The sequence below is a fragment of the Hyperolius riggenbachi genome, chromosome 9 (genome assembly GCF_040937935.1).
Source record: "Hyperolius riggenbachi isolate aHypRig1 chromosome 9, aHypRig1.pri, whole genome shotgun sequence".
Taxonomy (NCBI): domain Eukaryota; kingdom Metazoa; phylum Chordata; class Amphibia; order Anura; family Hyperoliidae; genus Hyperolius; species Hyperolius riggenbachi.
The window spans coordinates 83268626-83292821 of NC_090654.1; the positions used below are offsets into that span (position 1 = coordinate 83268626).

Here is a 24196-nt window from a genome sequence, read left to right on the forward strand (position 1 = left end):
CTAACATACGCTGGGAGGCTGCTACCTAATCTAACCTATACTGGGGGGCAGCTACCTATCTAACCTATACTGGGGGGCAGCTACCTATCTAACCTATACTGGGGGGCAGCTACCTATCTAACCTATACTGGGGGAGCAGCTACCTAGTCTAACTTATACTGGGGGGGGGGAGCTACCTAATATAACATATGCTGGGGTGGGGGGCACCTACCTAGTCTAACCAATACTGGGGGGCAGCCAGGGCCGGATTTCTGCAAAGGCCACAAAGGTCACGGCCTAGGGCGGAAAAAAATCAGAAGGATAAAAGGGCGGCAGGACCTGAGAGAGATAAGAGGCTGCATGTCAAAATAAATCATTTCTTCTGCTCTGAAGCGCCCCGGCTTTGCTGCACACACAGTCAGAATTCCAGAGCTCCGTGTATTTTCCTTACTTCGTGGTGTGCGATGAGACAGTGCTATCTACTGAACATACAAGCTTCAGTTTATTGCCAGGGGTGAGAGAAACATGGATCACAATGTAGACAATTTCTGATCCAGTAAAAGTAAACATTTTAACAGAATTATTTCCACTTTACAACTCAAGCTGGGCTAAACAATGTATTGCTGGTCAGACTCTGTTAATGACTTGAGCCATTCCTTCTCCTCTCTCCCCCTGGATTGTAAATCTTAAACAGAAAGATAAGGGTTTGTTTTTCCTTAGAGAGATTTATGACAGCCCCTTCTAAGCTAAATCTTAACCCCTTGCTGGCTCATTTTAAAGGCAGCAGTAGTCTAGTATGAGATAGACAACTTCTCTATAATTATAATTGCAAATGTACTGTTGTATACTTTTGTATTGTTACATTCTGTTTTGTATACCAAAAGTAATAACATACACTAAAAATTAAAAAAATAAATATTTGTACCGTGTTGGCAAACAGTAAAAAAACACCTGTGAAAGAATCAGTACAATAAATACTATAAAATAAATGCAACAGATCTGTGATTACAGAAGAGCAGAGAGGGAGATGAATGCCGCTCTGCTACTTCATGCCTGGTACACACCATGCAATTTGCCATCAGATAGATGGGTTCAAATTGATTATTTCTGACAGGTCTAATCTGAATTCTGATCATTTTTCTAATCGACTTTGTATAAGTGATCGGAAAATCGATTCAACCCATCTATCTGGTGCGTACCAGGCATTAGGGACTCACTGCTCTAACAGGAAAAACAATCATTCATCATTTTTCAGAGAGAAAACATTCATAGGTATCCTGCAAACAAGTGATCGTTAAGGCTCATACACACATCAGACTATAGTCTTTGGAAAAAGAAAGATCACAGTCCAATCTTACCACCCTTCATGTAGTATGAGAGCCATACCTTCACAGTCTTTTCTATGGAGCTGAACTCCCCATCAGAAAAAATCTTTGCAAGATGCTGCACACACAAATGCTGTACAGACACAAAAGATCAGTATCTGCAAAAGATCTGTTCCTGCCACAGATCCGTTCCTGCAAATTGCATTCATAGTCTATGAGATCTGCAGATCATCATACACACCTTGTTTAACTGACATTCATCTGCAGATCAGACAATCATCTGCAGATCTGAAAATCCATCCTGGTGGATCGGATCTGCAGATGAATGTCTGTTAAACAAGGTGTGTATGAGGATCTGCAGATATCATAGACTATGAATGCATTTTGCAGGAACAGATCTTTTGCAGATACTGATCTTTTGAATGTGTACAGCATCTTCGTGTGCAGCATCTTGCAAAGATTTCTGTCTGATGGGGAGTTCAGCTCCATAGAATAGACTGTGTAGGTATGGCTCTCATACTACATGGAAGGGGGTAAAATTGGTCTGTGATCTTTCATTTTCCTAAAGGCTCATACACACATCAGACCACAGTCTTTGGAAAATGAAAGATCACAGACCAATTTTACCCCCTTCCATGGAGTATGAGAGCCATACCTACACAGTCTATTCTATGGAGCTGAACTCCCCATCAGATAAAAATCTTTGCAAGATGCTGAACACGTTCAAAAGATCAATATCTGCAAAAGATCTGTTTCTGCAAAAGATCCGTTCCTGCAAAATGCATTCATAGTCTATGATATCTGCAGATCCTTATACACACCTTGTTTAACAGACAATTATCTGCAGATCAGACAATCATCTTCAGATCTTCAGATCCATCCTGGTGGATCTGATCTGCAGATGAATGTTTGTTAAACAAGGTGTGTATGAGGATCTGCAGATATCATAGACTATGAATGCATTTTGCAGAAACGGATCTTTTGCAGGAACAGATCTTTTGCAGATACTGATCTGTTGCATGTGTACAGCATCTTTGTGTGCAGCATCTTGCAAAGATTTCTATCTGATGGGGAGTTCAGCTCAATAGAATAGACTTTGTAGGTATGGCCCTCATACTACATGGAAGGGGGTAAAATTGGTCTGTGATCCTTCATTTTCCAAAGACTATGGTCTGATGTGTGTATGCACCCTCCTGAGTGTGTGTGTGTGTGTGTGTGTGTGGGGGGGGGGGGCGGTTGGTGGTACCGGGCCTAGGGCACTGGGAAGTCCAAATCCGGCCCTGGGGGCAGCTACCTATCTAACCTATACTGTGGGGCAGCTACCTATCTAACCTATACTGGAAGGCAGCTACCTAATCTAAAGTATACTGGGGGGCACCTACCTAATCTAACCTATACTGGGGGGCAGCTACCTAATCTAACCTATACTGGGGGGGGGGGGGGCAGCTACCTAATCTAACCTATACTGGGGGGCATCCACCTAGTCTAACCAATACTGGAGGGCAGCTACGTATCTAACCTATACTGTGGGGCAGATACCTATCTAACCTATACTGGGAGGCAGCTACCTAATTTAACCACTTAACATCTCAGTCGTTTTCAGCTTATGCATCCGAGCAATGTTCACCTCCCATTCATTAGCCTATAACTTTATCACTACTTATCACAATGAACTGATCTATATCTTGTTTTTTCCGCCACCAATTAGGCTTTCTTTGGGGGGTACATTTTGCTAAGAGCCACTTTACTGTAAATGCATTTTAACAGGAAGAATAAGAAAAAAAATGAAAAAAATCATTATTTGTCAGTTTTCGGCCATTATAGTTTTAAAATAATACATGCCTCCATAATTAAAACCCACGTATTGTTATTGCCCATTTGTCACGGTTATTTCACCATTTAAATTATGTCCCTATCACAATGTATCGCGACAATATTTTATTTGGAAATAAAAGAGCATTTTTTCCGTTTTGCATACATCACTATTTACAAGCTTATAAAAAAAAAATAGAGAGAAATATTTCATCTTTACATAGATATTTAAAAAGTTTAGACCCTTAGGTAAATATTTATGTGTTTTTGTTTTTTTTATAGTAATGTTTTTTTTGTTTTTTTTTTTATTAAACATTTTATGTGGGCATTTTTGGGAGGGTGGGTTTTAAAAGTGTTTTATTTGGGGAAATATTGGTGTATTGTAATGTTTTTGGGCATTTACATGTAGTTTTACATTTTGGCCACAAGATGGCAATCTCGATTTTTTTTACATGACGTCACTCTAAGCGTACAATGTACGCTTAGAGGGACACAGCTTCAGAAAGAGCGAAGCTTCCGAGAGAAGCTGTCGCTTTTTCAGCGGGGGAGAGGAATCAATGATCGGGCTCCCCAGCCCGATACATTGATTCCGTGGCTACCGACTCCGCGGCCGGGAGTGCGCGTGCACCGCGCGCGATCGGCCGCGGGAGCGCGTGGGAGCGCGCCTGTCCTCCTTGACGTTTTTATACGTCAAGGAGGACAAAGTGGTTAACCTATACTCGGGGGTGGGGGGGGGGGGGGGGGCAGCTACCTAATCTAACCTATACTGGGGGCAGCTACCTATCTAACCTATACCGGGGGTACTTACTTATCTAACCTGTATTGGGGGCACCTACCTACCTAGCTAGCCTATACAGGTGGCAACTATACTGGCTACCTATATTGGAGGCACCTACCTAACTAACCTATACTGGGGGCACCTACCTATCTAACCTATGCTGTGGGCAACTATTCTGGCTACCTATATTGGAGGCACCCACCTAGCTAACCTGTACTGGGGGCACCTACCTATCTAACTTATACCGGGGGCGCCCTATCTAACCTATACTGGTGGCAACTATACTGGCTACCTACTATACTGGAGGCACCTACCTGGCTAACCTATACTGGGGGCACCTATACTGGCTCACCTATGCCTAGCTACCTATACTGGGGGGATCTATGCCTGGCTACCTATACTGGGGGGGGGGACCTATAGCTGGCTACCTATACTGGGGTACCTATTCCTGGCTACCTATACTGGGGGACCTATATTGAGTGCAACTAGACCTGGCTAACCTATACTGTGGGCACCTATACCTAGAAACTGCACAGCAGCAGGACACTCAGTCTCCATATCCCTCTCACTTCCTGTTCCCTTCAAATCTAGATCTTCTGTCCTGTGCATCTACTTACCCCATTCCATAAGAATAGATCCATTCCTGGAATTTTTAAATCAAATCAAAAGAAAACTCAGCTCTTTAGTTGGGTATTTACAGACCTATACTGTAGCTTATTTCTTTGTGACAAAATCCATCCTGCCACAAATGATTGATCTGAGACATGCGGTACTTTTAAAGCCCAATGTATGCTTGATGACTTGTAACTGTTTTCTAATTGGCAATAACTGTACATTTTTTCAATGGAAATATAATTTGAGCTATCGGTGATTTATTTACAGGTTCAAGAAAGTCAGTGGTAAGTGCCTCAACTACAAGACAGAGCCAGGGGGACGGAGACAAAGCTGCTATCAAACGCTGCCAGGTATATATCAGTTGGGCGATTTTGTGGTCTCTGTCAATGGGTCAAGACAACACTGCGCCATCCCAGCCACAGAACATGAATTCTGGACAGGAGACATAGGTGAGTGACAGAGAGACGAGGCTCAGAACCATAGAAGTAAAGAAGGCTTGGGCCACTGTATTACATTATTTTTAAATTGTTGGTATTAATGGGTTTAAAGCAAGCCTGAAGTAAAAATAAACTTATGAGATAATGAATTGTATATGAAGTACAGCTAGGAAATAGAACATGAGTGGCAAAGAAAAGAGTCTCATACTGTTTTCTAGTACAGGAAAAGTTAAAGGGAACCAGAGATGATCTAAATAAAAGATTTTATACATACCTGGGGCTTCCTCCAGCCCCACACGCTCGGATCGCTCCTACGCCACCGTCCTCCGCTGCCCGCATCTATGAGAACCGGCTCCCGTCACTGATGTCATCGGAGCCGCGCTACACAGGAGAAGTGCGCCCTCTACGTATCTCTCCAGCGGCTGCTGCAGAGATGTGCAAGACTGGCTCCGACTGACAGAACAGCGGAGAGCCGGTTCTCCTAGATGCGGGCAGCGGTGGACAGCGGCGCGGGAGAGATCCGTGTGTATGGGGCTGGAGGAAGCCCCAGGTATGTATAAAAGCTTTTCTTTAGATTATCTCTGGTTCTCTTTAACCTCTTGAGGACCTCAGTGTTAAACCCCCCTAATGATCAGGCCATTTTATGTTAAATGGGCCACTGCAGCTTTAAGGCCAAGCTGCAGGACCGCACAACACAGCACACAAGTGATTACCCCCCCCCCCCCCCCCTCCCTTTTGTCCCCACTAACAGAGCTCTCTATTGGTGGGGTCTGATCGCCCCTGCAGTGTTTTTTGTTTTTTTTTATAAAAATCGTTATGTTATTTTTTTTTATTAAATTTACGTATTTGTTAACATCATTTTTTCCCTCTGTGCCTCCCACCCCTCAGGCAGCCAATAACGGCGACTGGCTGTCATAGGCTTCAGCCTATGAGAGCCTATCGCTCTCTTGTCCCCCAGGGGGACTGTCCCCAGTACAGCTCTGCTGCAGATCACAGCGCTGTACAATACAATCAAGCGGCGGTTTCGCCGTTACAGTCTCCCGAGCGGCAATTGCTGCTCAGAGACTGAAGGCGGAGCGCCCACCAAGCAGGAGATGCGCGCGCAGCCTGCGCGCTATCTCCTGCAAATGCAAGCCCCAGGACTTTACTCCAATCGGCGTTAGGCGGTCTTGGGGCTGCCACGCCCATCGGCGTGACGCGGTCGGGAAGTGGTTAAGAAACATCAGTTGCTATCTATGCAAAAGAGCTTCGCTGAGCTCTCCAACCCAACTTGGGGGGAAGGGAGTACTATTTTTCGAAGCACTTAAAAAACAAAGAAACAGTGAGAGAAAGGTTGAGATAAGGTGTTACTGCAGAAAAGTTCAAAGGGTCATTATTTCGGCTTTGTTTTATAGTTTTAAATACAGAGGGCTTGATTCACAAACCCGTGTTAACTTAGCACGGGCGTGCTAAACAGTTAGCATGTGAAGTGCCGCACACGGACTTTTTCACGTGCAAAGTCCCGCAATCGCGGACATTTGCATGCGATAACGCTGACTTTTGAACGTGAACGGCAGGCGATCGCGTGCAAAAGTCCGCGTTATCGCGTGTAAATGTCCATAATCGCATGACTTTGCATGTGAAAAAGTCCGTGTGCGGCACTTCGCGTGCTAACTGTTTAGCACGCCCGTGCTAACAGTTAACACGGCTTTGTGAATCAAGCCCAGAGTGTGGGTTGAAAAGCTGCAAATATGACAGAATGATGCAAATTTTATAAAAAAAGCTACACATGTTCAATTCCTTATCCATACTACACATACAATTCATTTTATCATAAGGTTTTAATGGGATCCGTTGAAAAGGGTGCCTGAGCTGCCTGTATAAAAAGGGCGCCTCCATAGACATCAATGTTATTTCTGCAAATATGGACTACAAGGTGGTGAAGAAGGTCGCCAGAGTTTTGATATAGGCTACAAGCGGGCGACCCTTGGTAGCCCATATTTTATTTGGCTACTGTTGGCTACAGTAGGGCACCCCTTTGTAGCTCATATTTTTTTCAGGTACAAGGTTTTCGCCTACAGTAGGGCACCCCTTTGTAGCCCATATTTTTTCGGCTACAAGGTTTTCGGCTACTGTAGGGCGCCCCTTTGTAGCCCATACTTTTTTCGGCTAAAGTAGGGAAGCCCTTTGTAGCCCATATTTTTTCGGCTACAAGGTTTTCGGTTACAGTAGGGTGGCCCTTTGTAGCCCATATTTTTTATTTAGCTACAAGGTTTTCAGCTAAAAGGTTTTTGATTAGGTATCACGGGGGGGGGGGTCTTAGGGTTAGGCATCACTTGGGGGGTTTACGGTTAGGCACCACCAGGGGGGGGTCTTAGGGTTAGGCACCACCAGGGGAGTCTTAGGATTAGACACCACCTGGGGGGTCTTAGGGTTAGGCACCACCTGGGGGGTCTTAGGTTGAGGCACCACCTGGGGGTCTTAGGGTTAGGCACCACCAGGGGAGTCTTAGGGTTAGGCACCACCTGGGGGGGGGGGTGTTATAGGGTTAGGGGAGGGTTCTGCGTGAGAGTAGGGAGAAGTTAGGTCATAGTAATCACCAGGGGCTGCCTTAGGGTTAGGCACCACCAGGGAGGGGTTAGGCACCACCAGGGAGGGGTTAGGGTTAGGTACCATCAGAGAAGGGTTCTGTTTGAGAGTAGGGATAAGTTAGGTCATAGTAAATCACTTTTCTCAGCTATATCTAGAGCCCTTTTATAGCCTAACAAATGTTGCCTATAACAGCATCCTTTTTATAAACTAATACTAGCTTTTTCGGCTACACCAGGCGCCCTTTGTAGCCGAATTTGACATATATGGGCTACACGAGGCGCCTTTTGTAGCCGAAGTTGGTATATGGCCTTTTTTCCAGGCGCCCTTTTCAAATAGACACGGTTTTTCTTTCGCTTCAGGTTTGCTTTAAGGTAATTTGAGAAATAATAATAAACAGAAAAAAACCCCAGCTCACTAACACAGAATAATGGGAACTAAATTGAAATAGAGACAACATTCCAGTGTACAGCAAGTCACAATAATAAAAGGTATCTCTGTGTCCATCCTGGCATTCTCATCACTAGGCATAAGGCTGTATCATATACAGCGTTTATAACAGGTATAGTTTATAAAAGGTATAGTTTATAAAAGTGAGACTTGAGCTTCTTCGCTGTCAGACCCAATTCTGGCTGCACAAGTGAAAGCACCCAGGTGGGCATCACCCACGTGATCATACACCAGTTGTGCATTAGGGCAGAATCTGGCTTACATGACTTGGTTTTAAACTGGAAGGTGCCATGAATATGTGTTGCGATTTCACAGGTAATTTTGGTGCCAGTCAATGCAGATAGTTAAAACGTTGATAATTTAATACTACCAATATTTTACTATCAACTTACCAAGTACCTAATTCCAACACTAACCTTCCCTCATAATGCCTAACACTAACTCCCTCCTAATGCATAAAACGAACTCCTTCTAATTCCTAACACTAACCCCCTCCTAATACTAACCCCTCCTAATGCCCAACACTAATCTCCCTCCCTAACACTAACGCTACCTCCTAATGTCCAACACTAACCCTCCTCCTAATGCCTAATACTAATCCCCCTCCTAATGCCTAACACTAACCCCCTCCTAATGCCTAAAACAAACTCCTTCTAATTCCTAACACTAGCCCCCCTCCTAATGTATACTAACCATCCTAATGTCTAATACTAACCCCTCCTAATGCCCAACATTAACCCCACTCCTAATGCATAATATTAAGGTAAGTGGGGACATTTCACACAAATATCAGACAGCCTTTAACTCCTTCCTGACCGCCTAACGCCGATAGGCATCGGGAAGGTGGCTCCCCCAGGACCACCTAACGCCGATCGGCATCAAGTCCAGGGGGCGGAGATTAGCAGGGGTCGCACGTGCATCCCAGCTTGAGTGACGGCCATGCTGTTTCTAGCCCCGTGCGAGGCGTGCCACCGCCCGGGGCGCTGTTGGGAGGGGGGCGCTGTAATGGAGGGGGAAGGCACCGTAGCCGCGGGGAGGGCAACCCGACCTCTCCCTCCCTCTCCCGGGCCGCCCTCCGTGCTCCCCCCTCAGATGTATAGTGAGCAGCAGCAGCCAGGGAGGGAGCACTGTATACAACATACCTCCCTGGCTCCAAGCGCTGCTCTCTCGCCACCGGTCTTCTTCTCTCTGCATACATGCTTATACACACGCAGCTTCCTGTTTAGCCGGAAGCAGCGTATGTATACGCGTGTAGGCAGATGGGAGAAGACCGGCGACGAGAGAGCAGCGCTTGGAGCCAGGGAGGTATGTTGTATACAGCGCTCCCTCCCTGGCTGCTGCTGCTCACTATACATCTGAGGGGGGAGCACGGAGGGCGGCCCGGGAGAGGTCGGGTTGCCCTCCCCGCGGCTACGGTGCTTCCCCCCTCCATTATGGGGGACAGCTACCTATCTAACCTATCCTGGGGGGCACCTACCTAATCTAACCTACGCTGGGGGGCAGCTACCTATCTAACCTATCCTGGGGGGCACCTACCTAATCTAACCTACGCTGGGGGGCAGCTACCTATCTAACCTATCCTGGGGGGCACCTACCTAATCTAACCTACACTGGGGGGCAGCTACCTATCTAACCTATCCTGGGGGGCACCTACCTAATCTAACTTACGCTGGGGGGCAGCTACCTATCTAACCTATCCTGGGGGGCACCTACCTAATCTAACCTACGCTGGGGGGCAGCTACCTAATCTAACCTACACTGGGGCGCAGCTACCTATCTAACCTATACTGGGGGGCACCTACCTAATCTAACCTACACTGGGGGGCAGCTACCTATCTAACCAACACTGGACGGCAGCTACCTATCCTGGGGGGCACCTACCTAATCTAACCTACGCTGGGGGGCAGCTACCTAATCTAACTTATACTGGGGGGCACTTACCTAATCTAACCTACACTGGGGGGCAACTACCTATCTAACCTATACTGGGGGGCACCTACCTAATCTAACCTACACTGGGGGGCAGCTACCTATCTAACCTACACTGGGGGGCAGCTACCTATCTAACCTATACTGGGGGGCACCTACCTAATCTAACCTATGCTGGGGGGCAGCTACCTATCTAACCTATACTGGGGGGCACCTGTCTAATCTAGCCTATACTGGAAGGGGGGGGGGGCAGCTACCTAATCTAACCTATACTGGGGGGCACCTACCTATCTAACGTATACTGAGGGGAACCTACCTATCTAACCTATACTGGGGGGCAGCTACCTATCTAACCTATACTGGGGGGGGGCAGCTACTTATCTAACCTATACTGGGGGCACTTATTTAACCTGTATTGGGGGCACCTACCTACCTAGCTAGCCTATACAGGTGACAACTATACTGGCTACCTATATTGGAGACACCTACCTAAATGACCTATACTGGGGGCACCTACCTATCTAACCTATGCTGGGGGCAACTATTCTGGCTACCTATATTAGAGGCACCCACCTAGCTAACCTGTACTGGGGCACCTACCTATCTAACTTATACCGGGGGCGCCTGCCTATCTAACCTATACTGGGGGCAACTATACTGGCTACCTATACTGGAGGCACCTACCTGGCTAACCTATAGTGGGGGCAACTATACTGGCTCACCTATGCCTGGCTACCTATACTGGGGTACCTATTCTTGGCTACCTATACTGGGGGGACCTATACTAAGTGAAACTAGACCTGGCTAACCTATACTGCGGGCACCCATACCTTGCTCCGGGGGGGGGAGGGGGGAGGAGGCGCAATTTTTACACCCTCGCCCTGGGTGCATTTTAGCCTAGAAACTGCACTGGTGACAGCACTCCACTCCAGACTGTAAAAAAAAGAAACGCCCATTCCTTGTACATCGCTGCGATCTAGTGCAGTGCTGTACTGGGGACAGCCCCGTCACTTGGCTGTGCCCTCGATCGGCTCACTACATAATCCCCTCTCATAGGCTGATTTTTTATTTGACCTTTTTATTTGAAAAAAACAAAAATACAGCCTGCAGCAGCAATCAGAGCACACCAACAGAAAGCTTTTTTGGTGGGCAGAAAAGGGGGGCAGATTCATTTGGTTGCTAAGTTGTATGGCCGTGCAGCACACCGTTAAAGCTGCAGTGTGCTGAATTGTAAAAAATAGCCTGGTCACTGGGGGGTGTAAGCCTGTGGTCCTTAAAGAGTAACTGTCAGGCTGCAAAAGCTAATTTAAACCTCTATTCTCCTGTGTTAAACAGTTTAGAAGGAAGCCAAAAAGTAGAGTGACCATACGTCCCAGATTACCTGGGACGGGTCCCAGATTCGGGGTCCCCTGTCCCAGGCTGGCTTGGGTCCCAGGAAAAGTCCCACTTTTAGATGCAGGACGTCCCAGCTGCGGGAGTATGTGACATCAGTGTTCCGTCCTCGGCCCACCGCCGCCCTGCTCTGCCCTGCTGCTACTGCTCCCCTCCCTCTCTGTCTTCTGCCTGCATTGAATTGGCTAACAACTGGATTCCTGTCGCAGTCTGCCCCGCCCCCCGCTGTTTAAAGGGAACCTAAACTGAGAGGGGTATGGATTTTTCTTTTAAACAATACCAGTTGCCTGGCAGCCTTGTTGCTCTCTATGGCTGCAGAAGTGGCTGAATGACACACCTGAAACAAGCATGCAGCTAATCCAGTCTGACTTCAGTCAGAGCTAGAGTGACCAGACGTCCCGGATTGCCCGGGACACGTCCCGGATTCGGGGTCCGCTGTCCCAGGCTTAATGAGGTCCCGGGAAACGTCCCGCTTTCAGCAGCGGGACGTCCCGGCCTCGGGACTCTGGCCACTCTCTCCTCAATGAACTGGCAGCGGCGTCTATAGACGCCGTGCCAGTTCATTGCCCGCAGCCCCGCTCCAGCCTCGTCTTCCGGTGTCTGTTTCCGACACCGGCAGGCGAGCAGGGCTACGGCAAGATGGCTGCCGAAGCCCTGTACTGGAGACCTATTTGTGTCACTAGTACAGGGCTTCGGGCGCCATCTTGCCGTAGCCCTGTCAGCGCGGGAGAGAAGAGCAGGAGGAGGAAGACGGTCCCGGGACGGAGCAGCGCGCCAGAGGCCGGACACTTCTGCCAGGTGAGTAAATGCTTTCTTTTCCAGGTGAAATGTTTGCCCGCATTGTTTCTTTTCCAGGTGAAATGTTTGCCCGCATTGTTTCTTTTCCAGGTGAAATGTTTGCCCGCATTGTTTCTTTTCCAGGTGAAATGTTTGCCCGCATTGTTTCTTTTCCAGGTGAAATGTTTGCCCGCATTGTTTCTTTTCTGGTGAAATGTTTGCCCGCATTGTTTCTTTTCCAGGTGAAATGTTTGCCCGCATTGTTTCTTTTCCAGGTGAAATGTTTGCCCGCATTGTTTATTTTCTGGCGAAATGTTTGCCCGCAGTGCGTTTCTTTTCTGGCGAAATGTTTGCCCGCATTGCGTTTCTTTTCTGGTGAAATGTTTGGCCGCAGTGCGTTTCTTTTCTGGTGAAATGTTTGCCCGCAGTGCGTTTCTTTTCTGGTGAAATGTTTGGCCGCAGTGCGTTTCTTTTCTGGTGAAATGTTTGGCCGCAGTGCGTTTCTTTTCTGGTGAAATGTTTGCCCGCAGTGCGTTTATTTTGTACTGACATGTTGCCCGCATTGCGTTTATTTTGTACTGACATGTTTGCCCGCATTGCATTTATTTTATACTGACATGTTGCCTATTGCGTTTATTTTCTGGTGTCCGGGGTAACTGTTACTGCATTTATTATTTAATGGTCATAGATGGCTATGTTTGCTGCTTTGTGGTTACGGTATACTATTAGCATCACACAGTTTCTGCACACCCATGATACAAAGTCTCGTTTGTCCACATCATGGCGTAAACACTGCTTTCTTATGCCTCGCTGTTACATCATTACGTTAGCTCCGCCCATACAATGTCATGGCCACGCCCATTTTTTCGGCGCGGCCGCCCTCCCCCAGTCTTCGCCGCTGCGTGCTCCTCACTCCTTCCCACTTTTCGCCCCCCACCCCCACGCCCCCCCCCCCCCCCCCCCCCCGTCCCAGGTTGGACCCACAAAAATATGGTCACTCTACAAAAAGGCAATACTGAAGTTAAAAATCTCTCTTACTTTTGATGTTTGCTGAACAGCAAGGATTTTAGACCCAAGCTCTTAAAAGGACGACAGGCCGCATACCATACTGCAAAGCATTCTGGGGCTGCTTGAGTCCTCCCCTCGGCTGCTCGTGAGAAGTTAGAGTCTCATGTTACAACAGCCAGCACTGAAAAATCTCCGGGCAGAGTATACTGCATGAGTCCGCTATTGTTCCTAGCCACATGGCTAATTAATATTCACTGCACAGTAGTGTTGTATTTTTTCTGAGTGGAATCATCAGGAAGCAGGCAGGACATGACGACACATTTGGCTTCATAGGAGACAGACAAACATGGAACCTGCCATGAGCTGTCAGGAGCATCATTCTCTGCAAATACTATATAAAAATTCAGTGAAATCCAAACGTGGACAGTGAAATGCATATGTAATGTAAGTACAGCCAATCTTTAGCTACTTATATACGTGTTTTTTTTCTCTGAGACCTTATACCTTACAGCTCCTCTTTAAGTGGTTAGAGTGTACCAGAGACTAAATAAAAAAAAAGTTTTCTACCCACCTGGGTCTTCCTCCAGCCCCCTGCGCATGGATCGCTCCCACGCTGCCGTCTTCCCCTGCCTGCATCTCAGATGTCGGGTCCCATTAGTTCTGCCAGTCGCAGCCAGTCTGCACAAGAGGAAGTGCGCTCTCTATGTATCTCTCCGGCGGCCGCACTTCTCTTGCACCCTCTAAAAGTATAACACTTTTGTTTTATTTGGTCTCTGGTTACTTTTAAGAAGTTTGTACAGGTAGTCCCCGACTTACGAACGCCCGACTTACGAACGACCCAACGATACAAATGGCATGGATTCTGTGTTTCCATGGGAACAAATCAAACACATTTTTTTTTCAAATTGGACTTGTAGTTTTTGAGAAATTCGATTTTAAAAAATTCAAAGAAAAAATGGCTTTTAAACTTGTATAAACAGGTACAAAGGGCAGAGATGACACAGAGGGGGACACTGAAGGCACAGGGGGGAACAGAGGAGGCACAGGGGACAGAGATGGCACAATGTTCCGACTTAAGAACAGATTCAGGTTAAGAACGAACCTACAGTCCCTATCTCGATCGTTAACCGGGGACTACCTGTATTCATTTTGATGCTGGATGATATTTCTTCTGTGCTGTTGTGTGTTTTGTCACAGAGTCTTCTGTGGGGGATGGAATGAGCGTCTGATTTCCGCTGGATCCTGATTTTCGAGTTTCCAATGTAAATCCATTTTCTGTAGCAATAAATGGAAATTGCGGAAATCGGGATTTCTACATAAATGTACATTACAGAGACTCTGAAATGTTAGGCCTATTACAAGACTCGAAAAGATTGGATCAATCAGGGAATGCAAAAATGCAAAGCGAAAAATGGAATTACGCATACATTTTAGACCAATCACAAGACTCGAAAACTTCTGAGTCTTCTGATAGGCTTGACCTTTCCACAGTATTACGATTACCATGGCACACTTCTGCATTCTCTAATTGGACAATATTTCCAACTATTATAACAAGTCTTGTAATTGGCCTAAAATTTCCATGGTATTCCGATTTCACTGGTACACTTTTGCAGTGCTCCGACTCCTCCACAACCCTGCACTTCTGCGTTCTCTGATTGGTCCAATACTTCCGAGTCCGACCAAACAGAGAATTTGGAAGATCTTCCTGGTGTGATCAGCACCCATGTAGTTCAAAAAAGAATGGAGTGCTATGACCTGGCTGTCCTTCAGTACCCCTCAGACGGTATTGTGCAGTCTTCGAGAAAGGGTCAGCACCTCCAAATATTATAGCTCTTTAAAACATAGCTCTTTTATTCAAAAAAAACTTTAAAAGTGCAAAAAAAGGTGCAGGGCTGATATCCAGCAACAGCCTGCTGTTTCAGGCCAAGCAGCCTTTCCTCGGGCTGGTCAGACTCACACTGAATCAAATAGTACAAACACACATCTTACATACAAAGACTGGACCAATCAGGGACAAGAATCGCAAGGAGGACCTGATGGGGAACTGCAGGAGAACCAGGAGAATCAATGTAATCACAGAAAGCAGTGATCCATTGTGCAAAGAGGCGCCTATCTCACACAGGATGCACCAACAAGATACTTTCACCAAAAATAGTGCCAAGCTGATTGCTCATTTACACCTCACATAACCACAAAATGGTCAGGAAGCAAAGAAAAACTCACTGGCAGGATATCAGCCCTGCACCTTTTTTGCACTTTTAACCTTTTTAAAGATTTTTGAATAAAAGAGCTATGTTAGAGCTATAATATTTGGAGGTGCTGACCCTTTCTCGAAGAGAATTTGGAAGTGCACCATGGATGTCACATAATAGTAAACAACTGCAAAATATAGCAGATTCCGCAAAAATCAACCTTTTTTAAATTACCAAACTTTATTAATAGAATGGAAAAAAAACATTCCCTGGAAATCAGAAATTCAGATTGCAGATTCTACAGAATTGGAAATTGGCGTTGGCACAAATCGGAATTCTGTCTGAATTGGAAATCATAATTTCTGACCGTCCATAAATCACTCTTATGTCAAATAAATATGCTGTCATGGGTGGTGCTACACTGGGGCACGCTGGGGCACTGCTCCCCCCCCCCTGGAATCACTGTGCGCCCCTGAGTGCCCCCCTACTCAATAACATACAGTTTACTGTTTCCAGGCTTCAGCAGTGTACAGTGAACAGGATAGGGTCTGTAACACAGTGTAGCTTAGTGTAGGTTGTGGGGGACAGTATAGCTTAGTGTAGGTTGTGGGGGACAGTATAGCTTAGTGTAGGTTGTGGGGGACTTTATAGCTTAGTGTAGGTTGTGGGGGACAGTATAGCTTAGTGTAGTTGTGGGGGACAGTATAGCTTAGTGTAGGTTGTGGGAAATAGTGTAGCTTAGTGTAGGCTATGTAGGACAGTATAGCTTAGTGTAGGTTGTGGGGACAGCCTAGCATAGTGTAGGTTGTGGGTGTAGGTTGTGGGGACAGTGTAGCGTAGTGTAGGTTGTGGAGACAGTGTAGCTTAGTGAAGGTAATGGGGACAGTAGGGGTTAGTTAAACTGGCCAGTGTAATTTAAACAGAGACAGCCTGGGGGGTTGGGAAAGGACCATAAGATGCCTCTGCACTATAGATACACTAAGTTTCAATTAATTTTTTTTTCCAAAGTTTTTGTCCTCTGAAACTAGGTGCGTCTTATAGTCCGGAGCGTCTTATAGTCCGAAAAATACGGTATTTTTTTTTCCGTCACCCCTCCATTTCCTTACTAGCTATTCACATGTAGGTGTGAGGACCAAATGCTAGCCTTGTAGCAGAATAAGTTGATAGCGATCAGTCCCTTTTGGTTCCCTCTCAAAACTTCCCTCCGAAATGCTGCATCAGAACAATAGGGAGATCCCATTTATTAATAATTCAAGATGTGGTTATCGCAGACAAAAGACAAATATATTTCCCGGTTCCGAAATCAGCCTAATAGCTCATCCAACTTACCGTATAGCAGTCTCGCGGCTATGGAAACGGAGTTATTCGGCGTTCGCTGAACGCACATGTTACCTTACTGCTATTTGGTGTCATTCGATAAAGCATCACTGGCTGGTTCCAAATCTAGCCACAGATCCTCGGTAAGGCAATCCGGGGAGGAATCGCAAGGACTATTAAAAAATGCTGTACTTTCTGCTTGTGACCTAGGGGCTGCCCCTGTGCTGACAAGGGGGTAAACACACCTACTTTTCAGATAAGCCAGCCCCAAAACTCAGATGGTATAAAAGTTCGGGCAGAACCGACCCCTCCCAGTTCTCCAAATTCCACCGATCAAAAGCTTTCTCGATGCATGCGTTCCTAGGAGGACCGAACGCATGCTTTGTTTCAAGGACTTTTTTGATATCAATGCCTGCATTTGAACTGGACTTTATTTCATTCAATATCTCACAAGGACTGCTAAGTTAAGTAAACTTTTCACAAATTTTCCCTTTTATTTTAAGCTTTGCGTTTATATGTTAATTGGTGTATGTAAATGTGTGTAATGCATTTTTGTTATTAAAACATTTAAAAATCGTTTTATCGGTTATGACCTGTTTCTGAACATACACAATCGTACTTACCCCCCCCCCCCCCCCCCCCGAAAACGTTACCTTGTGTCCTGTAGTTTCTTGTATTTACAACCCGTATGTTTGAATTGGGCACAGATAGACAGATCTGGCGCTGATCCCTACATACAGCTAAGGGTTAAGTTACAGTGTTCTCAGTGTGTTAAAATAGTTACATTCGTGCGCTGACTCGCACGTGGTGGCAAGCATTTAAATTGTGTGTGTGGTGAATCCTTTGGAGTCAGAACGCTCCTCTCGGCTAGTTGTTTCATAGATTGCAAATCCACATATGGGCATCTATGCGCAAAGTGACAGCGAGACCGTGTTTCTGAATCTGAGCGATTGATCCAATCAAGGATCGGCCCTTGCGGTCCTTGACACAAATATCTTCATCATAAATTGTGACAGGAACATAATCTAAGATTTGTGATAAGCAGTAAGAATAGCCAAACAAAATTCTGTGTTTTTATCTACAGTAGCACTTTTTATTTTTAAACTGGAATTGGTACAACTGAGATATAATTTGTTTTTTCTTTTTTTTTTCCTTGTTCTCCCAATAAAATTCATAGAAAACAAAATCATTCGAGGGAAAAAATGGCATGCAATGAAAGCCTAGTTTGTCTTGAAAAAAACAATATATATATCATTTCATTAAAGTTATTTCTGATTAAATAAGGACATAGCTAAACTGTCAAAACTGCTCTGGTTCATAAGAGGGAAAAAAGGTCTGGATGTGAAGTGGTTAAACCAAGGGTCTTATCTATTTGCCACAAATACCTCCCAATCCTTACAAGATTTCTTGTAATAATGTATATGGATGACATTTATATTTGCAAAAAAATCCCTCTACCTCCTTCTGATTGTATGTTCTAACATTGTCAGTCAACAGGAATAGAGTCTGAAGAAGGCTTACAAGCTGAAGGATTACTGGTTTTATTTTAAATTAGCCAATAAATCCTGAATTCTGTTTGTGATGTTTATATTTGGTTCCTATCATTGCTGAACTAGGTAGCCTTTATTTTATCACCTGAGTTAGGCAAAAAATATCTGAAGCTCACCATACAAACATCGATTTTGATCACCCAAATTGGCCCCACCAGCCAGCCATTGTGCCCCCTTTGTGCTTCCCAAAAAATTGAAGCAGGAGCCACCACTGTCAGCTGGTAACTGTATCTTGGATTTTTTGCTTATTCTGAACTTAAAACAAACATAATTATTTTATTATTATTTATTTAGCTCCAACATCTTCTGCAGCGCTGTTCAGAGTATATTATCTTGTCACTAACTGTCCCTCAGAGGAGCTCACAATCTAATCTCTACCATAGTCATATGTCTATTTATGTATCGTGTAGTGCCTAGGTTTTCAACGTGTGGTACGCCTACCCCAGGGGGTAGTTCAGATGGTTCTGGGGGTACTCAGGCTTGATAGACTTAACCAAGACTAACAACAATTAAACAACACCAATTTAGTATTTTAGCTAAATAAAAGAAATAGTAAATGCTTGGAAATTGTTTAGAACCAATTATCATGTACTACGATTAAATATATATTTGTCAAGCGGTACTTGTGATAATGTTTACTATGCTGGGGGTACTTGGTGAGTACAGGGTTTTAAAAGGGGTTCACACCAATAAAATGTTGAGACACACTGGTGTAGTGCATGTATCATAGTCTAGGGCCAATTTTTAGGGGGAAGCCAATTAGCTTATCTGTATGTTTTTTGGGATGTGGGAGGAAACCGGAGTGCCCAGAGGAAACCCACGCAGACACAGGGAGGACATACAAACTACTTGCAGATGTTGACCTGGCTGGGATTCGAACCGGGGACCCAGCGCTGCAAGGTCAAAGTGCTAACCACTACGCCACCATGCTGCCCAAATATAGTTAGTGGAGCTGGGTTTTGGATAATTACTAACCGTATCTTGAATATATCTTGAATATAATGTGATTTTTTTTTCAGAGGTCATCCCTCCAATCCAAAACCTGTCTTTGAACATGGAGGAGGGTGCAGTTCTGAGCTGGTCAAAACCAATCATGCCAGATAGCCACTGTTTCAGCTACCAGATCCACATCTGGTCAGAGGACAGCAATGACACGGTAAGATGTAATCCTATAATGCTTCATGAAAGAGTGAGAGAGAAAGAATGGGGCTAGGTTGAGAGAGATAGAGGAATAGAGAGAGGGGAGGATAGAGAGTAACATATGCAGAGGAATAGAGTGGTAGAGCAATACAGAGAGGTGGATAGTTAAGAGGGGAAGGGTGAGACACATAAATTGGATCCCACCCCCATTGAGAATTTAGGCGCCACCATAGACTGCAATCGATAGCTGGAGCTTTAGTGCACCAAGTGTATTATGCGGGTGCTATCATATAGCTTAACTTGTGGTGGGGGAAGAGAGGAAGATAGGCAATGGAGTTCAACTACTGAATAGCTGAATAACAGTGTTGGCTATATCTATAGTCAATAACTACAGCCGACTACCTTTATCCGTTGCGAGGTGGAGATATGGGTGTCTGGGTGTTGAGGGGTGTGGGTAGGGGGCTTACTGTTATGCATACATAGGGTGAGTATAACATTAGGTGTATGTAGGGGGAGTTCTTATCATTATATTATTAATAATATTCTTAGCTAAATTCAAATAATGACAATACCTGACACCTAAATTACAACATAGCCTGGGGGGGCACCTTGGGGGCCCCTACAGGCTCTTGTACCCTGGGTCAATTGCCCCCTTTGTCTCTATGGAAGCGCCGACCCTGAGTATCAAATACGTTTTGAGCCTTCCCTAACAGTCTTAATAGTGGTGCTCAGATGTCCCGATCCACGAATTTGGCAACCACGGGCGTTGGCGGAAAAAAATCAGCCTGCGGCGTGATTGGTTCCGGATTTTGATACACGTCCACAAAATGACGCGTATTTTAGGTTGTGAATGAGTCAGAAAGACTAAGCGACCGGTCAGTGCGGCAGCATAGAAGGACCATGGCAACTCACTGGTAGTCCCACAGTTTGATAGTGCTCAGGGCCGGGCCGAGGCAGAGGCTGGAGAGGCTCCAGCCTCAGGGCGCAGTGTAGGAGGGGACGCACAATTCATTCAGCTGTCATTCCCAGTTGTGTTTGAAGCAGAAAGAAATAAGAAAAGGGGATACATGACAGTGACTGCAAGCCAGATAACTAGAGATTAAGGTGTTGGGGAGGTTGGGGGCCCTGGGGCACCTATTAGTCTAATAGCAATCAGTGGTGATGGCTGGGGTGGGAGGGATGGAGGGGCGTACTTTGCTGTCTCAGCCTTGGGTGCTGAAGGACTTTCTCCCGCCTGATAGTGCTGCCCAAAAAATTAAATGCGCCTCCGTTGACTCGGGCAGTGTGAACGCAAAGTGTAGTAGCGACTGAGTCAGGAGGAAAAAGCGGCCGATCAGTGCGGCAGCACAGAAGGACCACGGCAACTCACTGGTAGTACCACAGCCCAAAAATGAACCAAGGCAGGCAGGTTGTTGTAACTTGCAGCAGCCACTTCATGTCCCCCAAGCCTATCCGCATATCGCACCCCTCCTGCACCAGGGAGTAGGGAAGAAGCTGTGATGCCATGGCCCGGGCCAGCAAGCCATTTAATTTTCAGATGCACCTGTGGCTTGGTTAGACCCTGAAAGGTGTCGCTCAGCAGGGTCTGACAATGATGTGATGCAGGGGAAACAGAGGAGAATGACGACTGGCTGCCAGCCTCAATGTCTGTGTCCTGAGTTGCCGATGGAGTGCTTGAGGTGGAATAGCGCTTGCGTGCTACTGCGGCAGGGTATTCACGCCCCAGAGGGCGGGATGATGCTGCTGCGGTGGTGCGACTTGTGCTCTTAGTACCCCCTGCTTGCAGTGCCTCCCTCCTCTTGAACTCCTCATACTCATGGCAGTGGCAGCTCTTCAGGTGGCCCTGGAGGGATGAGGTACCCATCTTGGACACATTTTTTCCAGGGCTCAATTTTTTGCTGCATAAATTACAGACCGCATACTTTTTGTTCTGGCTTGACACCTCAAAAAAGTTCCATACCGGGGACGTCAATGTCCTGTGGCCATGGACGCTACCGCTAGCAGAGAGTGCAGCGGAAAATCTGTGCTTGGGGGTTGCATGGTGGTGGTGCCGGCTGAAGCAGTGTCCTGTCTTCTTCCACGCCCACTGCTGCACCTGCCCCTGCCTGACATATGACGATATCCTTGGCTAGGCCTAGGTGACTCATCATCCTGCTCCGAGCATTCTTCCGCGGACTCAGGCTGCACATATGTACGGTCCACAACGTCATCATCGTCATCATCAGGATGAAGCTCTTCCTCTGACTCCCCCACCTCCTCTTTCGTCCCTACATCCACAGACACAGACCCCTCTTCATCAACATTGTACAATAACAGTTGTGATTCTGGCCCAAGCTCAATCTCCTCCATATAATTCCCCAGTATGTCTTGAGCTTCATCCATCAGTATGTTCCCAGATGCCGGACTGAGGGACAGAACAATGTCGTCCTGGGAGGGCTGCTGACCACTGGCTGCTGGGGTGGATGTCACAGCAACAGGGCCCCCAACCGTCCCGTTTTCGGCAGGACGGTCCCGATTTTGGGGGGCCATCTTGCTGGTCCCGGCCGCTGGGGAGTGAGGAGGAAAAAAGCCGATCGAGGCACCAGCCCGCCCGGTATGCGGCATGGATGGCCGCCGCCATCGTTAACCTTCTCCCACCTCCTAATATGTCCCCCAGTGTCCCCTTCCCCCCGCACAGTAAAATCGGCAGCGGAGCGGGCTGTAACTCTTACCATTGCCGTACCGGGATCCCATCTGGTCTTCTCGCTTCCTGCTTCCTGTGACGTCCTGCTTCCTGTGACGCTGCCCATTTTACTGTGCGGGGGGAAGGGGACACTGGGGGACATATTAGGAGGAGGGAGAAGGTTAATGATGGCAGCGGCGGCCATCCATGCCGCATACTGGGCGGGCTGGTGCCTCAGTCGGCTTTTTTCCTCCTCACTCTGCCTGCCCACCCACGGCCACCCTCCTCCTCCCCACCCACCGGCACCCTCCCAGCGCCTCCCATTTCGGGGTAATTAAACAAGATTATTAAAAAAAACAAAAACTTTGACTAGGGGGTTGGGGGTGTGGCCAGGGGTTTGGCCTAATTGTCCCGTTTTGGGACATTGAAATGTTGGGAGGTATGCAGCAAGTGCGGGGCATTGGCTGCTGCTGCTGCTTGGAGTGCTGCTCACAGCAGAGGTCTGGGATGCAGTCATGATGTCCATCAAAACATCAGGTTCCATCTGCTCAACCACCACACGGGGACCAGAAACTTTAAAATATTGGGATAATGTCGTCGGCCTAGGCTGTGCTGCCCTTTCTGCTGCACCACAACCCCATACAGCTGGGCGTCCTCTCCCTGGCCATGGAGCAGTCCCAGAAGTGGCTGAGGCAATGGAACTCCCTTTCCTGACACCCCCACGAACCTTGCCAGACATGTTGCTACTGAATCACTTGCAAAACAAAAAGCCAGACACTGCATTGGAGGAAACGGCTGCCTGTGTGGCTACAATAGGAAACTCTGTAACCAGACCTCACTTTCATTTGAAAAAGCTCAGTGGGAGGAGCGAAACATGTCACGTGACCTAGGCCAGTGACGTCAGCTGGTGTGTACCCGGCATTGCAGCCAGACTCCACGTGTTATGAGCGCCCATGCTGCAGCCAGCACGCCAGAACGATAAGCCCAGACGGAGCAACAAGCCCTGATAGCCTCAGAGAGTGGAGGACAGCAGAAGCGCAGCCCTGCACAGCACTATTTGGTCAGATGCAAGCCAAGTGGTGGTGAGACCCCCGGTGGGGCATCTTTACAAGTGCTAAGTCTAACAGTTGAAGCAGCAGATAGATGGCAGGTTACAGCTAATAGACTGTGCTGATATAGTATCTCTGGAGTTGGAATGATCGATTGCAGTGTCTGGCTTTTTGAACTGTTGCAAGGTTTTTTGTGCAGCGTGGCACGCTGTATGTTTTTTCATGACCACATAAAGACAGCTGTTAACCACAACTTTTGATGGACTTGGAGAACTGGTTCAACTGTTCATAGGACTGAGAAGTCCAAAGTTATTCCTTATCCAATCAGGACATTCGCTGTGATGGCCACCTGACTGCGTGTGGTTATGTGTGTGTGAGTGTGTGAGGACAACATCAGCTGATGTGTGCAGACGGCTGGCAATTGTCACTTTTTTAAGGGGGGTGTAATGATCTGGGGTCGCTTTCCACAGTCAGCGCACACCAAGTTCGCTGAAGCAGATGGAAATCCCCACAATCACAGAATCAGAGTACCCAGTATATATTTGTAGAGGGGAATTCCAACCAGCAGGTGGAGCTGTGGAGTACAGAGGAAAAAGTCCTTTGTACATCCACAGATGCCAGATGGTAATTGCACGATGAAGCAACACTGGGCAATATAAACAAGGTAGCAACTAAAAAGAGAGAAAGAACAGAGACAGACTATATGAATGTCTACCAATCTAGTCATCAACCCAGCACCGGTAGACATATCACAACAGAACAGACCAGAGTGAGAAAGCCATTTACAAGAGAGGCGATTGCTATCAGCAACACAAAACTGAGCAAAGACAGAGCATGAATAAAGTAAAGGAAGGCACAGCAAATAACTACAATCCGAACGCCAAGGAAAATAACAAATGACTAACTAAATGCGGTCACCGCACATTATGCGCAACAGTGACAAACGCGTTAATAGTACGGTCACCGCACGTTAAGCGCAACAGTGACAAGCGTACCAACCCTAACTAACAAATGAACACGGAAAACAAAGACAAACAGATAGCGGGAACGCTTGCTAATCGGTTGCCTAACACCAGACAACAGTATGTGTAATGTACAGCGCTACAATTCTGACAGACAAACAAACAGTTTAAAGTTCAATAAAGTTCAATCCTCTGTCTGTTTACGATATCTTCTCACTCCTCCTATGTGTATGCGCTCCATTGAGGTTCAG

The 24196-nt window shown here is 46.6% G+C and overlaps 1 protein-coding gene across 1 annotated transcript in view; it reads left to right on the forward strand.

Annotated features, from left to right (window-relative positions):
* Positions 1 to 24196, forward strand: part of IL5RA (interleukin 5 receptor subunit alpha) — an 82583-nt gene that overhangs the window by 23908 nt on the left and 34479 nt on the right. Inside the window, exons 5-6 of the mRNA XM_068254833.1 lie at positions 4777 to 4958; positions 19152 to 19288. Of these exons, the coding sequence (XP_068110934.1) occupies positions 4777 to 4958; positions 19152 to 19288 (319 nt within the window). The remainder of the gene's footprint in view (positions 1 to 4776; positions 4959 to 19151; positions 19289 to 24196) is intronic.